General features: G+C 57.6%; 2 protein-coding genes across 16 annotated transcripts in view; one reads left to right on the top strand and one right to left on the bottom strand.

The window, feature by feature from the left end:
- The window catches only part of DOCK6 (dedicator of cytokinesis 6), a 46,369-nt gene that overhangs the window by 19,774 nt on the left and 11,178 nt on the right, over nt 1-15,417 (bottom strand). For 8 of the 15 annotated variants that reach the window (XR_010942449.1, XR_010942450.1, XM_067733703.1 and 5 more), the window contains exons 3-22: nt 14,627-14,802; nt 14,320-14,388; nt 13,941-14,070; nt 12,774-12,986; nt 11,399-11,484; nt 9,613-9,805; nt 9,364-9,513; nt 8,367-8,447; nt 8,098-8,251; nt 7,804-7,931; nt 7,603-7,696; nt 6,927-7,089; nt 3,762-3,879; nt 3,620-3,690; nt 3,264-3,402; nt 3,068-3,169; nt 2,309-2,395; nt 1,662-1,893; nt 1,250-1,411; nt 356-519 (exon numbers count right to left, since the gene is read on the bottom strand). Coding sequence is in view for 13 of the 15 variants with exons in the window: in XM_067733703.1 (XP_067589804.1) it covers nt 356-519; nt 1,250-1,411; nt 1,662-1,893; nt 2,309-2,395; nt 3,068-3,169; nt 3,264-3,402; nt 3,620-3,690; nt 3,762-3,879; nt 6,927-7,089; nt 7,603-7,696; nt 7,804-7,931; nt 8,098-8,251; nt 8,367-8,447; nt 9,364-9,513; nt 9,613-9,805; nt 11,399-11,484; nt 12,774-12,986; nt 13,941-14,070; nt 14,320-14,388; nt 14,627-14,802 (2,712 nt within the window). In the remaining 2 variants the exon portion in view is untranslated. The remainder of the gene's footprint in view (nt 1-355; nt 520-1,249; nt 1,412-1,661; nt 1,894-2,308; nt 2,396-3,067; nt 3,170-3,263; nt 3,403-3,619; nt 3,691-3,761; nt 3,880-6,926; nt 7,090-7,602; nt 7,697-7,803; nt 7,932-8,097; nt 8,252-8,366; nt 8,448-9,363; nt 9,514-9,612; nt 9,806-11,398; nt 11,485-12,773; nt 12,987-13,940; nt 14,071-14,319; nt 14,389-14,626; nt 14,803-15,417) is intronic. The other 7 variants (XM_067733696.1, XM_067733699.1, XM_067733697.1 and 4 more) reach the window with 2 other exon arrangements.
- On the top strand, nt 5,149-6,850 carry ANGPTL8 (angiopoietin like 8). The gene is made up of 4 exons (XM_067733706.1): nt 5,149-5,480; nt 5,662-5,823; nt 6,355-6,464; nt 6,546-6,850. Exons 1-4 carry the CDS (start codon nt 5,184-5,186, stop codon nt 6,571-6,573), a joined length of 597 nt encoding a protein of 198 aa, XP_067589807.1. The 5' UTR covers nt 5,149-5,183; the 3' UTR covers nt 6,574-6,850.

Raw genomic sequence — 15,417 nt, 5'->3', positions numbered from 1 at the left:
CTCTTTTTTCAAGATCCAGTCACCTGTCCTTGGGTCAGCCTAAGAGTCCGAGTCACAGCTCCCAACTTGTGACAGACAGGGCCCAACCCTAATGTCCAGGGTCAAGTCTATTTTTTTTTGGCCAGTCTGTGTGGCTTGCAGGATCTTGGTTCCCTGACCAGGGATTGAACCCGCACCCTTGGCAGTGAGAGCTTGGAGTCCTAACCACTGGACCACCAGGGAATAACCCAGGGTCAAGTCTTCATCCATGCTGTTGGCTGTCTTTCCTATCCTCCGTCAATACTGAGATCTTTCACCTGCCCACCTGGCAGCCATGACCACTGAGGCTGGAGAGAGCAGGGGCCCCTTGCCCTACCTTGCTGGCCAGGATGCGGGAGACCTCGTCATCCACGGAGCCAGGGGCCACGGCCAGGTCAGGGTTGCTGCTGCTGATACTCTTAGAGCGGGCCAGGTAGAGGCTTGCGGGGCGGCCAGGGCCATGGGCCAGCGTGGCAGGCTGCAGCGTCACTGGAGGGGCCCCTGATGACAGAAGGAATATGCTCAGTCCCCTGCCCACCTGCCCTCATGACCCCCTGCCCCTTCCCAGTCAGCTGCCTTTGGCGAAGTCACTTTCTTTCTCTGAACCTCTAGGTTCTTCACCTGTAAAATGGGTGTGATAATGGCTCTGCCTCACAGCAATTTTGGGGAGAATGAAAAACACTGAGAACGGTGCCTGGCACGTTATAAGTCTTAGTGCTAATTGTCAATTATTTAGCAAATGAAAAAAAACCCAACTTTATTGAGCGCTCAGTGTGCCAAGCATTTTGCATGGATTACTATGCCATTGACTACTACTAGCACCCCTGTGAGAGGCACTATTATTATCATCGTTTTATAGATGGGAAAACAGGCCCAGAGAGGTCAAGTCACTGGCCCAGAGTCACAGAGCTTGTAGGCAGAACTGAGATTCAAACCCAGACAGCTCTGCTTGAGTCCCTGCTTGCTGACTGGCTGAATCACATGCCACTCAAGTTTACAAAGACCACACCCCTGGGGCTGGGGCAAAAAGTTCTCTCTCTCTCTCTCTCTCTCTCTCTCTCTCTCTCTCTCTCTCTCTCTCTCTCTCTCTCTCTCTCTCTCTCTCCTGTAAATTGCCCAAACCAGCCAAAGCCTGTGCAGCCTCAGGACCTTTGCACATGCCCTTCCCTTTGCTTGGGATGCTCTGCTCCCAGGTATTTCCCGTGCCCCAGAGTCTCCCACCAACACTCACCGCCTGGGAGGCTGGGCTCCGTGCCAGGCAGTCGGAAGGCATAGTAGACATAGGCAGCCAGCAGTGGGCAGTGACCACGGGCATCCTGGGCAGCCTCCAGGCTCCGGTGGACGAGGCTGACTACATGAGCCATTGCTTCAAAGGCTACACGACCCAGGTTTACTGCCGGGAAGAAGAGAGGTCAAGTTCCAGGTCCCAGGGCTTCCTACTTCCCCAGGGAAGAGACTTCAGGGTCCAAGGGGCTCACGTGGCCATCAAAAATTCAGGGGACTAGGGGACTGAGGGGCCATTTTTCAGATTGGAAAACTGAGACCAGAGAGATAAATGGGCTATGGGAGGTCACCCAGGACCAGGGGACCCAAGGCCCATTCTCCAGATGGGGAAACTAAGGTATGAGGCTGTGCCCGCGCACCGATCTGGCCGCCGATGATCGGGGGCCGCACGACCAGGCGTACGAGCTTGTCCAGTACGTGGTGGGAGAAGGCGACAAGGGGTTCAGGGCTGGCGAGTCGCAGGGCCACCAGGCTGGCCCGCAGCTCCTGTTCCACGGTGCTCTCGCTCAGCACGGCATCCTTGAGCCGGAATGGAAAGGCCCCTTCCTCCAGGACGTGCACCAGGGTGAAGAATTTGTCCAGGTAGGGGTCCTGGTGGGAGACCAGGGGTGAGCAGGGCGAGGCCAGGGCCCCCAGTCCAGAAAGGGCCCAGGGGATCGAGTGCGAGGCTGAGTAGGCTGGGACACCAAGGCTTGGGATCAGTGAATGGAAAATACATGAGAAAAGGGACAAGACGGTAGATCAAGAAGAAAAGGAAAAGGTGGGGAGTGATCACAGAAATAACAAGGGACAAATCGGGCGGGGGGAGGAGAGACCATGCAAAGGCCAAAGCTCCAGCTAGGACGGCCACTGGCACGGCCGCCCCCGCCTGAGTCAGCAGCTTCCCTGGAGCCTGGCCCCGCTGACCAAAGTCGTGTCCAATGGCCCGAAGCCAGGCCTCCCTGGTCAGCGGAAACTGTTGCCCAACCCCAGGGCCGGACTCCTGGGCTCTGGCCCCACCCCCTACCTGGGGGTGCACAGACGACACAGCCGTGAGCTCCACGCTGAACACACCCTTGTGGCCATCCACCCAGCGCATGCCCGGCAGCGCCACCTGCGGGAGGGACACACCAAGTGGGCACCGGCCGGCCCTCCCCACCGCTCAGGCCACCAGCCTCAGCCATTGCGACACTGTGGCCCGAGCACAGCCCCGCCCCGGGGAGCCACCTGGCACCCTGCCCCCGGGCCCCGCCCAACCCAGAGATGGGGGCAGATGGAGGGGAGCGCTATGGGGGTCCACCGGGCAGGCCGGAAGCCTGGGATGCTCACGGGAGAATGGAGACCCAGAGTGACTGTTATTGGAGGGCATGAACAGGAAATAGCATGATGGGAGGACTCCAGGTCCCCGGGGTGCAAATTAAAGGCTATGTGGGAGGGTGACAGAACATTCGCATGGGGAGGGGGTGCTCTAGGGACAGTGATTAGGGAGGCAAGCAGGGCTGCAAGTGGGGGGCTGCAGCGGGGAGGCAGTGGAATCTCACTATGGAACAGTGAGTGCAGAGGCAGGGGAGGGGGCAGTAACGAGGCAGGGCTAGTCGGGGACAGCAGATCACACAGGATTAATAATGGGGGTGGGTGTGACGAGACAGGCAGGGGCCCTGGAGGCCCTAATGGAGGACAAGGCTCCCAGGGGTATTGGTGGGAAGGAAAGCAGGGCACGAATGGGGGACTTGGGAGCACTGATGGGGGACAGGGTGCTAGTTGGCAGGGAGTCCAGAGCACGTACGTCCGGTGTGAGCACGGAGTAGCTGGGCGGGGGCTGATCCACGGACACAGGGAGGCAGAAGGGGCCGGTCCTCAGGCGGCCGTGCTGCAGCAGTGGGATCCACTGGGGGGAGGCTGGGGGTCAGGTATGGGGCCGGACGGTGGGCAGGAGGGCTGGGCATGGGGGTGCGGGCTGGCAGTGGTGGAGGGGAGCTCACAGTAAAGCCCACAGGAGTCTCCAGGGCCGTGCCTGGCCGGGGCTGGCAGCTGACGTGGTAGAAGGTGAACAGCAGGTGGTGGTTCTCGGTCACACAGGCCGGAAGACGCAGCTTAAATTCCTCGTAGAATTCAGGGGACCTGGCAGGGCCGGCTGGGGGTTCTGCTGGGGGCCGGGCTCCCCAGCCCCGCCCCGTCTGCCACACGTTCCCCCAGTGCTGCTGGGCCCCACTGTCCCTGCTCTCTGCCTCGGGTTCCCGCATTAGCACTCCAGGAGACGGCACCCCCTCCCCCGACCCTGGCGCCCCTTCCTGCCCCACTGTACCCCCATCAGTCCCCCCACCCCGACCCCACATACTTGTTATGGTAGACCACTGGTGTGAAGGCCTCGCGGGTGAATTCGCTGCAGCTGGACTTGCCAAAGATGACCTGGGGGAGCAGGGGCATGAGGGGCCGGTGGGGGACACCCCGCCCACCTCCCCCTGGGCCCCGCCACTGACCGGCAGGGCCTGGCTGGGGTCCTCGCCCGCCATGTACTGCACTCGCACAGTGAGGTTGCGCACGGAGCCCTGGCGGCTGCTGAAGTTGAGGCTGTGCGGGTACACGTACAGCAGGTTCCTGCGGGGGCAGGGGCATGTCCACGTCAGAGGGACAGAGAGCCGGGGGACGGTGGCCACACCACTGGGGCACTGAGAGCCGGGTCAGGGACATGTATGGGCACCAGGCGGGAGATGTGACTGGCAGAGAATGGAGGACAGACGGGCACCCTCAGAGCACAGGCGGGGGAATGGTGTGGCAGACGGTGGGAACAGAGGGACTTCGGGGGTACTGAGGGTACACAGTGAGGCAGAGGGCAGGAGACAGATGGGTGCTGAGGGCCAGACTTCCGAGAAGGTAGCCCAGGCAACCAGCACCAGGCCTGAGCCCTGCGCAGGCTGACCTGCCCATCACCCAGCTCAGCAGCCTGACCACCCCTTCCCCCAGAAGAGGCCACTAGAATTATATGGCGTGTCTCTCAGGCGGGGAAACCAAGGCTGGAGTTGAAGGCAAGGGCTGGGCTGGGGTCAGGGTTCTGTCTCCCTCCCCCAGGGTAACTCCATTCAAACCCTAACTGCCCCCTGGGCCTCAGTTTCCCTATCTGTCTAATGGGGGCACCAAGCCTCCCCAGCTGAGCCTTTGTAATACCAATGATGCTAAATTACAAAAATGTCAATGATTGCACCAAACACAAATGTGGCACCGGCTGGCTCTGGGTGTGTTGGGCTCTGTTCTAAGCACCCGACGTGAAATGACTCATTTATTTCTCACCAGCAGGCTGTGGGCAGGGACTCACATCACACTCCATTTCACAGGGAAACAGAGGCACTTGCCCACAGTCATCCAGGGAGACAAATGGCAGTTAGCACTGAGCCAGGGTACGTGGAGGTCCTGGAGTCAGGCTGTGTGGCCCTGGGAGAGTCTCCACCATCTGTACCTGCTCCCTTAGCTCTTAACCAGGCCGACAAAAACTCCAGCATCACAGGCTCATGGGAGGATTATGAGACCAGCTACTGTAACAGCAGTGGGACAGCTCTGGGCAAACCACTGGAACTCATAAAAGCTTCACTGTTATTGCCGTTATTGTTGTCATGCCTATCCACAGGAGGGGAAACTGAGGCTAGGAGCCGTAGGGTCTCCCAGCGGGGCCTGGGCCTGTTCTCTCCTAGCGTCCCCAGCCCACACCTGGCCCCGAGCCCCAGCCAGCGTGATGCCAGCGTGGCCCGGCTGGACATTCGCCTGATGCAACTTTAGTGCCAGCCAGGCCCTTGCACAACACGGGGCACCCGGTTGGCCAGTTAACGATTGACCTGAGGTTAAGGGGGGTGTTAAGGCATAAAAGGCAGCAGCAGTGTTGCTGTGGCCACACCCCCAGCCCCCCAGTCATGCCCATGCTCATGCTGTGTCTGCTGTGCGCCCTGGCGATGGTGGCCCAGCCTGCCCCGGTGGCCCCCATGAGCGGCTCGGAGCCGGCACAGCAGGAGGAGCTGACCCTGCTCTTTCACGGGGCCCTGCAGCTGAGCCAGGCTCTCAACGGCGTGTACAGGGCCACCGAGGCGCAGCTGACAGAGGCCGGGCGCAGCCTGAGCCTCTATGGCCAGGCGCTGGGGCTCCTGAGGCAGGAGGTCAGCCAGGGCCAGGATGCAGCCCAGGAGCTACGTGCGAGCCTACTGGAGATGCAGGTAGACGCTGCAGTTGGGGTGTTGTGGGGTGGATAGGCGTCTATGGGAGAGTTATGCCTAGGGTGACCAACTGTCAGGGTTTCCCAGGACTGAGGGGGGTCCTGGAATACAGGATTTCCAGTGTTAAAATCAGGCCAGTCCCAGTAGGTCATCCTACTAACATCCGCTATCTATTGATCAGATGGCAGAGGATGGTCTCAAGCTGCAGGCAGAAGCCACAGCCCAGGCGCTGGAGGAAGTGGCCCAAGGACAGCAGGTGCTGCGGAAGAAAATGAAGCGGATGGAAGTCCAGCTGAGAGGCGCTTGGCTGGGCCATGCCCGCCAAGAATTTGAGGCCTTAAAGGTAAGGGGTTCCCAGCCCTGGGGGAGTCAAGACCCTGATTCACAACCAGACCTCATTTCTGAACCTTTTGTCCCAGAGACCCCCCAAAGGTCAGCCTTCCAGCACCCTGGCCTCTACTGTGTGTGTCTCTGGGCAAAACCCATGTCCCTTCCCATGCCTCAGTTTCCCTATTTGCAAATAAGGGCAACAACTGATTTCTCAAAGCAGAGCCAGGGACTCAGTGCAGATAAAATCCTCAGTAGGGGGTGGCACATGGGAGTTACTCAATAAATGCATACTATTTAGAGAATTTCTTGAGTGCCCATGATGTATCCAGGCACTGTTTTATGCCCTCTAAAAATCCATGCTCATAACAACCCCACAAAGGGACTCCTGTTTCATCCCCATTTTACAGGTGGGGAAGTTGAGGCCAAGGAATGGCAGTGACTTGCCGGGTCACACAGATGCAGTGGGGAGCAGGGGGGTCTGGGTGGGGTCGAGGGACAGGAGGTGAGGAGGCCCCCAGCTGAGGTTTCTGTCCTGACCCCACAGGCCCATGCAGACAAGCAGAGCCACATCGTGTGGGCCCTCATGGGCCACATGCAGCGACAGAAGCAGGAGATGATGGCACAGCAGCAGCGGCTGAGAGATATTCAGGAGAGGTGTGCCTGGTGGGGAGTTGGGCGTGCCACGCAGCGGGATGGGGACCCCTGCGCCTTGGCTGAACCTCACCTCCCTCCCAGACTCCACACGGCGGCGCTCCCAGCCTGAGACCTGTCTGGGTGGAACTGAGGACCAGTCACGCACCGGGGGATGCTGCCATGCCCCACGCGGCCCCTGCACAGGGAGGAGCTGCCTGTCTGCTGAGGTCGGCCAGGGCGCTGGGCCCCATTTTCAGCCATGGAGCAGAGACGAAAGCAGGCAGGGACGCAGGCAGAGGACACGGACCGGACCGTCGAGGAGGGGTGGAGGAAGGACACGCCCCTTCATTCCTATCCATCCCCCATTAAAGCAGAGCAGTGGCATCTCAGGCCAGTGTCTGTGAGTGTCGGGGAAAGGGCATCTTACTTTGCACGATGCCTGAATGCCCCTATTCAAGTGCCCAGCTGCCCCAGAGGCTGTACCTGTAGCTGGTGTGGGGGGCGTAGACCTCACGGGCGGGGAACTCCAGAATCTCCTTGGTGGGCCGACCCCTGGGGTCTGGGTAGGGCTTGACATGAAGCAGCTCCGGGGAGAGGCAGAAGTGGGGGTTCTCAGGGGCTGGGGAGATGTCAATCTTGAGCTGGGCTGGGGAGGGGGTAGTCAGTTTGCATATGCCTGGGAGCCTCGAGCCGGGCCCTACCTCTCTGGGCTTCGGATCAGGGCTCTGACTCTCCCACAACACCCTCTGGTGGCTCTATCCTTCAGGTGCTAAGGCTGAAAGATGGCCTCAACTCCCATGTCTTGCCCTCATATTTGATCAGCTCTGCCCACCACATTCCCCGTGTGACCCACTATCTATCTGTCTTATTTATTCTTTTTTTTTTTTTTGGCTGCACCCCGCGGCATGCGGGATCTTCCCCAACCAGGGATCGAACCCGTGCCCCCTGTAGTGGAAGCGTGGATTCTTAGCCACTGGACCACCACAGCGAAGTCCTATCTTATTCTGTTTCTCATCTCTGGGCCCCATTAGAAGGTCCACCCGTGAAGTCGGGGCTTTGCCTATCATGGTCCCCAGGGCCTGGCACAGTACGTGCTCAGTGTGGGTTTGCTGAGTGATTGTATGAGTAACACGTCTCATCTAGGGGGCGCACCACGCACCGGTCACGGGCCGCAGGCGCCGCAGCAGGGATGTCGGGCGTCGCATGTCAGCCAGGAACTTGAAGAGGTCCTCATCACTGAGCCGCTCAGCTTCCTGCAGGGACCCGCCCTGGTGAACTAGGGCTGAGGGGCTTGGGGTCCCCGGGGCCCGGGCAGCCACAGGGAGTAGCCCTTAGCCCCCTGCCCCCCGAGCCACGGCACCTGCTTAAAGAAGTTGGTGACAGTTAGCGTGGCTGGGCGGAAGCCGGAGAAGCTGCAGGCGTCGTCCCCGCTACTCGTCCGGTCCTGGGGCCCCCGACGGCGGCGGTCAGTCCAAGTGGGTCGGCGCTCTAGGGGAGACAGTGACAGTGATGGAGAGGGACAGAAATGAGAGAGAGGCAGGGAGGGGCAGAGACGGTGCGGACTCAGGTCTGGTATACCAAGTCCAGCCAGCAGAGGGCGCCCCTCCCCTTCCCCGGTAGCTCCGCCCCTGGCCCGTCGGCCCCGCCTCCTCACCGCCCTCCGAGTCCGAGTCCCGGTCCGACTGGCCCGCGCTGCTCACAATGTTGGCCAGGTGCACCGCCGTCCAGGCAAAGGGCATGCGGTAGCGGCCCAGACGGGTGCAGAAGTGCTCAGCCGCCAGGCGCAGCTTCTCTAGCTTCTCTTTGTTCTATGGGGAGACGCCGGAAACACACCCCACAATCTCAGTGCCCCAGGCCCTCTGAATCCAGGATCTGCCCTGCCTGGGGACCCCTTCACTACCTGGCCCAGCTTCCCACGCTTACCTTGGCTGTGTCCACCTCCTTCATCACCATGTAGGGCTCGCAGCACTCGCTGATGTCCCCCTGCTGCAGCACCTTCTCCAGCTGAGGGGCAGACAAGGCCAGTGAGGCACTGCTGGGGCTGCAACCTCCCCAAGCCACACCCAACTTCCCTGACCCTCACAGCCTCCCACACATTCCGTTCCATCCAGCTAGGGCTCTCGGTTCCAACACCAACCATGGCTCCCACTGTCCTTGGGATTGAGTGCTAGCTCTCAGCCTGGGCAACCAGCTACACCCTCCCCACCTTTTAAACCCGGCCCCAAACCCAAGACTCCATTTTTTCCCCCACATTTACATCTTTCTTTGTTAGTATAAACAGAGTCCACATCAAGCATGGCTCTGAGCCTGGACTCCAATCCTGACCACTGAGGGGCTATGGGACCTTGAGCACATTCCTTACCAGTTCTGTGCCTCAGTTTCCCCAACTGTAAAATGGGCCCCATGTCATCTCCCACCTCCCGGGGCTGCTGTGAGGACCAAAGACCAGAATCCGTGAAGCCTAACCGACTGGGAGCAGTGCCTGCCTTAAGATGTTCAATTAATGTCATTAGCGTAACCTAATTGAATGTTTTGGGGAAGGAAATTTGAACTCACTCCCGGAAAAAGAAAATCCCAAACGAATGTGCCAACTAGGTCTTTCTTCCTCTAATAAACTGAAAAACTCTCAACTAAAAAAAATTTTAAACATCCACCCACATGTGCTGGGATGCCATTTCTCCCCAGGCTGCCCACTCATGGGTGTCGGCTGAGCTGTAACCTCTCCAAGGAAGCCCTTGGTGATTTCTCCCCACCTGGGTTGGGTCAGAAGCTTCCTCTGGGCTCTCACCCAGCTGCCTGTACTTCCCCCATGACAGCCCTGATCACGCTTCTTAGTGACATGTCTGTCTTCTTTCATGAGAGTGGGGACCTCGCCTGCAGCCTTCACCATTATCACCCCCTTGCCAGCCCCAGTGGGTACCTTGATGACCAAGAAGATGTCGGGCGAGGGATAGGTCACAGAGAAGATGGCAGAGCGGGCCAGGGTGGAGATGGCAGGATGGGTGCCATGGGCCCGCAGTAGCCCCTTCATGGAGTCTGAGTTCAGGTCAAAGTAGAAGTTCTCCGAGATCTGGGGGCACAAGAGGCAGCTGGGCCACCACTTCCAGGAAGCCCACTACCCTGCAGCGAGGAGGGGGACTGTGAGGAAAGGGAAGAAAGGGGTTCCTACCTTCTTCTTCTCCCGCACGTCGTACAGGGCCAAGATGCCAAAGATGGGCTCGATTTCTATCTCGAACCTGCAGTAAACGGGGGTTCTCTGGCAGAGGATGACCTTGACACTCCCTCCTCCATACACCCCACTCCCTCTTGAGGTCCAGCCCAGCCTTGGTGCCTTTGTGGGGGCGGGGGGCATCTGTTTCCCACTGGGTCACAGAGAAGCACCATTCAAGGGCTTGTAGGAAAGACCTGTCCCATTTTGCCAAAGGGGAAACGAAGGCACCAAGAGATTACCTCCCCCACCTCCCCCGCCCGCCTTCCTCCCTCAGTAAGTAACTCACACAGAGTCCCTCCTGCTGAAACCACGGCCCTTGTTCGGTTGGCATGGAGGCAGCTTTTGGCACATCAATCCCCCCCCACACCCGAGTCCCATCTTGAAATTCTCGACTCCTGGGCCTCCCTGCCTCCCCTCCCTGAGGTGTCCTCTACGGCTTCTGCCATCCTGGGCTGAGTCCCATCTTCGATCGCCAAAACAGCCCCCATAACCGCCTCCCTGTCTTACTCTGCCCTGCTCATTTCTACTCATCATCCACGTGCCTCCTAAGGAAACATCTTAAAACTTAAAATTTGGGACTACCCTGGTGGTCCAGTGGTTAAGAATCCGCCTTCCAATGCAGGGGACGTGGGTTCGATCCCTGGTCAGGGAACTAAGATCCCACATGCCGCGGGGCAACTAAGCCCACGCGCCGCAACTACTGAGCCCGCACCACCATTAGAGAGCCTGCGTGCCACAACTTTGAACCTGTGAGCCACAACTAAGAACCCGTGTGCCACAACGAAAGATCCTGCATGCCGCAACGAAGATCCTGCATGCTGCAAAGAAGATCCCACATGCCGCAACTAAGACCTGATGCAGCCAAATAAATAAATAAATATTTTTTAAAAAAAGAAGGTAGTAAGAATAAAAAAAAACCCAAAACTTAAAATTTGAGGCTCCTCACTGCCCTGCGTGGCCCTGTCCCGCCCACTTCTTGGCCTCAATTTTCCTTTCTCCAGACATCTACTGGCCTCTGTTTGTGCTGTATCCCCCACCTACAGAGCCCTGTGTGGTCATCCCACAGTTACACAGCCTTGCATACAGTAGATGCTTAATGAGTGTTTGTTGAATGACTGGATGAGCTCAGAGAGCCAGTTCCCAGCCCGTGTGCTTGAGGCAGGAGGCCCACCCGGGCCTCAGGCCAGATGGGACCTCCCTTTCCTGCCCCCATCCAGGCAGGAACTGAGAGTTGGGGAGGGGCAGGGCCGGGCTCAGGTCCAAGGCCACATCCTGTTTAGCTCCATTCCCACGAACGCTGGCTGCTCCCAGGGGGCGATGTGGAGGGGGCCTTGGGCAGCTGGAAGCCAGGCCCAGGGTCACCAGCGCCCCCTCTAGCCTGGGTCCTAGCAGCAGCCTGGGCGAGGGCCAGACTCTGGCCTCACAACTTGTGATCTTGGGCACAATGACCTTTCCACCCTGTGCCTTGGTTTCCCACCTGCACCCACATCGCATGTTGTGGTGAAGGTCAGTGTTAATACACATGGAGGGCTGAGAACTGAGCCTGACACACAACTGGAGCTTAGGATTGGCGGTTTTGAATAATGCAAAAGGGAGTCTTATTTTCCAGCCTGAGAGCCCACAGGTGTCCTCATAGGTCTCAGGGCTGCACACGGTAATGGCATAGCTTGAGTAGTGAGCGCCGAGTGTGTGCCACACCATAAGCCACATGGTCCCCCCCCCAGGGACGGGTCAGCACACTCACTTAAGCGACAGACACTTGACCAGGATCCTCTGTCCAAAGTGCTCTCGGGGTGGCTCCGGGCGGCTGCAGCGTTCCACGGCCTCATCCTGCCAAGAGCCGAAGGGGCAGCTGGGAACACATCCTCCAGGAAGGGCTTGGAATGTGTGGCCTGAGACCAGCTCTACCCGCAGGCTGACTAAACTTCTTTCAGTCCCCTGCCTCTGAGCCTTTGCACATGCTGTTCCCGCTACCTGGAATGCCCTTCTTCTCCCTTCCTCCTTGCCTGGCCGATACATGCTCATCGTCAGGTCGCACCTTAGCTGGAACTTCCTCCAGGAAGCCTTCCCTCACTCAGAGCCACTTGATGTTCCAGATGCTCAACAGGCCCTGCTGCAATGGGCCACATGGCTGGGACATTGTGGGCCATGTGAGGGACAATGACACACATCTCATCATGGTACTATTCTGGGTTGTCATTTCCTGGTATCTCTCCTCCCCTAGGCTGTGAACTCGGAGAGCAAAGACTGGCTCTATCTTGTTCGTGGCTGTATCCCCAGTGCCTGCTATATAACTGGCACTCAAAACATCTTGGTTGGATAAACACAGAGGTATGTAGTAGGTACCTACTAAAAAGTGGTTGAATAGACATATACAGAAAGTATTTGATTAATGCTGACTGGACATATATAGAGACGTGTACTAGACACCCAATAAGTACTAGTTGAATAAAATATTGGGGTATACAGCAAGCATTCAATAAATGGCTGAATTAAAACACAGATGTATATACTAGGTGCCTAATAATAGTTGGATAAATATAGGTACACATGGTAGGTGCTCGATAAACATTAGTTGCTCAAATGCTGTTTAATTAAATAGAAGACTATACAGTAGGCATACAGTTAACATTGACTGAATAAATATGAATATACGGTAAATGCACAATAAATGCTGGGTGGATAAATATAAGGGTATGTATAATAAATAAAGATCATTGAATAAAAATATAGAGTACACAGTAGGTGCCCAATAAATGCTGGATGGATAAATATAGGGGTATATATAATAAGTCATCAAATAAAAAATAGGGTACACAGTAGGTACCCAATAAATATTGGTTGATTATATGCGGTTTGATTAAAGAAAAGACTATACAGTAGGCTTACAATAAATATTGGTTGAGTAAATATAGCAGTATATAGTAGGTGCCCAATAAATGCTGGGTGGAAAAATATAGGGGTATATGGTAGGCACCCAATAGAAGCCATTGAATTAAAGTATACAATGCAGGGTATACAGTAGGCACCCAGGAAATCTTGCTGGGATCATATACTGTGATACATGTCAGTTGGATGTGTATTGACCTCAGGGCCTGTGCAGGCTAGTGGGCACCCACCTCGTCGGGCGCCGGGTAGAGGGTGAGCAGGGCACGGGACCGGTGCTGCCGCCGCAGGGCCTCATTGCGCCGGTCCACATCCTCCGGGGCCACGCGCTCTAGCAGTGAGGGCAGCAATGAGTCGGCTGCCAAGTTCCTCAGGTCGAAGATGCCAGAGGCACCACTGCTTCGTGGGGTGTCGTCTGGGGAGCCTGAGGAGTGCCGGGGGTCATCCTGCCAGCAGTAGAGAATGGGCAAGCGCTGAGTGCCAGCTGAATGCATCTCCATCCTACTCAGGTGAGACTGTCCTCATGCCCAACCTATAGATGGGGAAACTGAGGGCCAGGGGCTGGGGTCACCACTACAAGGGTCACCTGAGGGCTCTGCTGACTCTCTTTCTAGAACCTTCTGTCTGGGGAAGCCCCCTCCTTTACTATTGTGGGGAGGTTACATCCCAGTCTGGGTATCACATGACCCTTGTCTGGCCAGTCAGAACAAAACAGGTACCAACCCCAGGGATTGGCTCCAAGGTCAGGATATGCCTGGGTTGGGCCAATGAGAGCCTTCCCTGGGACTCTGCTCACTGTTGCCAGGGGAGGGAGAGTTCTCACTGGGGCTGTCAATGGCCCAGGACCCTGCCTGACCTCCCAGACTCAGCTATGGTCAGAAGCAGACTACCTTGGTTCAAATCCCAGCTCAGCTCTGTGATCCTGGGTCTCTGATCCCAACCCTAAGGGCCTCAGTTTCCCCATCTACATTTATAAATAGTAACAAGGAAACAATAATTCTTGACATGATTATTACTGGTAAAAGTAGACACTCAATAAATATTGGCTGACAAAATACAGGCTCAAGACTCAACCAGGAATTGAACCCAGGCCATAGCAGTGAAAGCTCCGAATCCTAACCACTAGACCACCAGGGAACTTCCGTCTTTATCTGTAAAATGCGTGTTGCCCGATCTCACAGGATGAAAGATAAGGACAAGTATAAAACATTTAGTACACACTAAGCCCTTAATAAATGCTTATAATTGTTACCCCTAACGTTTCACTTACAGGGCTGATAACATTTCCTTTTGGGTTCAAGGCTGTTTGGGTTATTTCCCATCATATGCGTTTGAGAGCTGGGGCCGCAGCCCATGCATGTACATATGCTTATAGTGACCCCTGCCCAGGGCTTCCTCACCGAGTCGTCCGGGCTGGACCTCTCATCCCCAGAAGCGTCCTGCTCGAAGACCTGGCGGGTGAGGCCCTTCTGCCTCTCTCGCTGCGTCTCTAGGGTGATGGGGCTGTATGCTGCACTCAGGTGCTGGTACCTAGGAGGAGGCGGGGCTTGGTGGGTATCAGGAATGAGGGCTCCCCAGGGCTCCCGGATGTGCTGACACACCTCCAAGGTCCAGATGATGCCTGCAAGGCCATCCACCCTCCCAGTGCTCTGCCGGAGAAGTCTGGCTACCCTTAAAGGGACGGTGGGTGGATAAACAGGAGGACCGGCAGCACACAATGGGCTCTTCTGGGCTCAGACCTGGCCTCTCTACCCTGAGCTGCCCCCGAGCCAGACCCACCTCCTGTGGGCGATTATCCAGTCCTCCGTGTACATCTCCAAGGCAGCCCTCACCTGGGCATCCAGCTTTCTGCACAAAATACAATCAGGGTAATAAACAGAGGCAGGGCCCAGTGTTAATCTTTCCAGTGGCCTGTGAGGTGGGGCCTGTCCTTCTGCCTGTTTCAGAGATACAGAGGTAGAGGCTCAGAGAGGGCAGAGGACTTGCCCAAGGTCACACAGTGGAGCCAAGAGTTGAAAGAGGGTATTCACGGGGGGCACAGAGGTAGGTGGAGTTACAGACAGGGAGGGTGTGGGGCTGAACCCACCCATCCTCGGGGATCCCAGGCTCCGTGGTGCGGCATTCCCGGGGCTGCAGCAGCAGCTCCAGGTCATCAGCTGGAAACTCGACCAGGTCCCGGAGCGGCCCAGGCTCTGCATCTGGCGGCCGGCTCAGGAGCACATCCTCAAAGTCCAGCGGCTCAATGACTTCAGTCAGTGGGACCTGAGTTGGAGCAAAGTGGCTGTGACCCGTGCCCCGGGGGGCTGGAGGGTGAGTGTGGACTTGGGCTGGCCTTGAACAAACAAGAGGGCGGTGGGAGCCATGGAGGGTGTTGGAGCTGGAGGGGCCCTGGAGGACAGTGACCTCAGCCACTCCACCCCCACCCCAGCTTGGCCGGCCCTGACCCTCTTTCCAGGCAGGAAATCACACCCTGTGCCTGGAGGGGCAGGAAACTCATGGTGGAAGGAAAGGTTTGTGGACTGCAGCAAAGAAAGAGACAACTCCTCAGGCCCTGGGGCGAGAGAGCCCCACCCCTCCCCACTGCAGCCAGAAGCACCTCCCATCCCCCAGACCGCCCTCCCCACCCTCCCCAGCTGGGTGGTCCAGGCAGCAGGAGTTGCGGGCCACAGCAGGCTGAACTTCTCCCCCACGACCCCGACCACCCACAGGGCTGCTCCCTGCAGAGAGGGGGTCCACCACCCTCCCACTCACGCTCACTGGGGACAGGAATGGGGACAGTGCTGGGCCAGGACAGGGACCCCCTTCCCTGCCACAGCTGGGTCCCTCCCAGCCTCAGGGTCCCCACAGCAGCGGCGGGGGGGGCTCCCAAACACTCAC

Source organism: Pseudorca crassidens, chromosome 3 (assembly GCF_039906515.1).
Source record: "Pseudorca crassidens isolate mPseCra1 chromosome 3, mPseCra1.hap1, whole genome shotgun sequence".
Classification (NCBI taxonomy): domain Eukaryota; kingdom Metazoa; phylum Chordata; class Mammalia; order Artiodactyla; family Delphinidae; genus Pseudorca; species Pseudorca crassidens.
The sequence above is the reverse complement of the archived record's forward strand: the minus strand, read 5'-3'. Positions and strand labels throughout refer to the sequence as shown.

Coding starts and splice junctions, on each gene's coding strand:
- ANGPTL8 (XM_067733706.1), top strand. CDS start 5,184: ATGCCCATGCTCATGCTGTGTCTGCTGTGCGCCCTGGCGATGGTGGCC. Junction 5,481..5,661: donor CGAGCCTACTGGAGATGCAG/GTAGACGCTGCA, acceptor TCTATTGATCAG/ATGGCAGAGGATGGTCTCAA. Junction 6,465..6,545: donor CTGAGAGATATTCAGGAGAG/GTGTGCCTGGTG, acceptor CCTCCCTCCCAG/ACTCCACACGGCGGCGCTCC.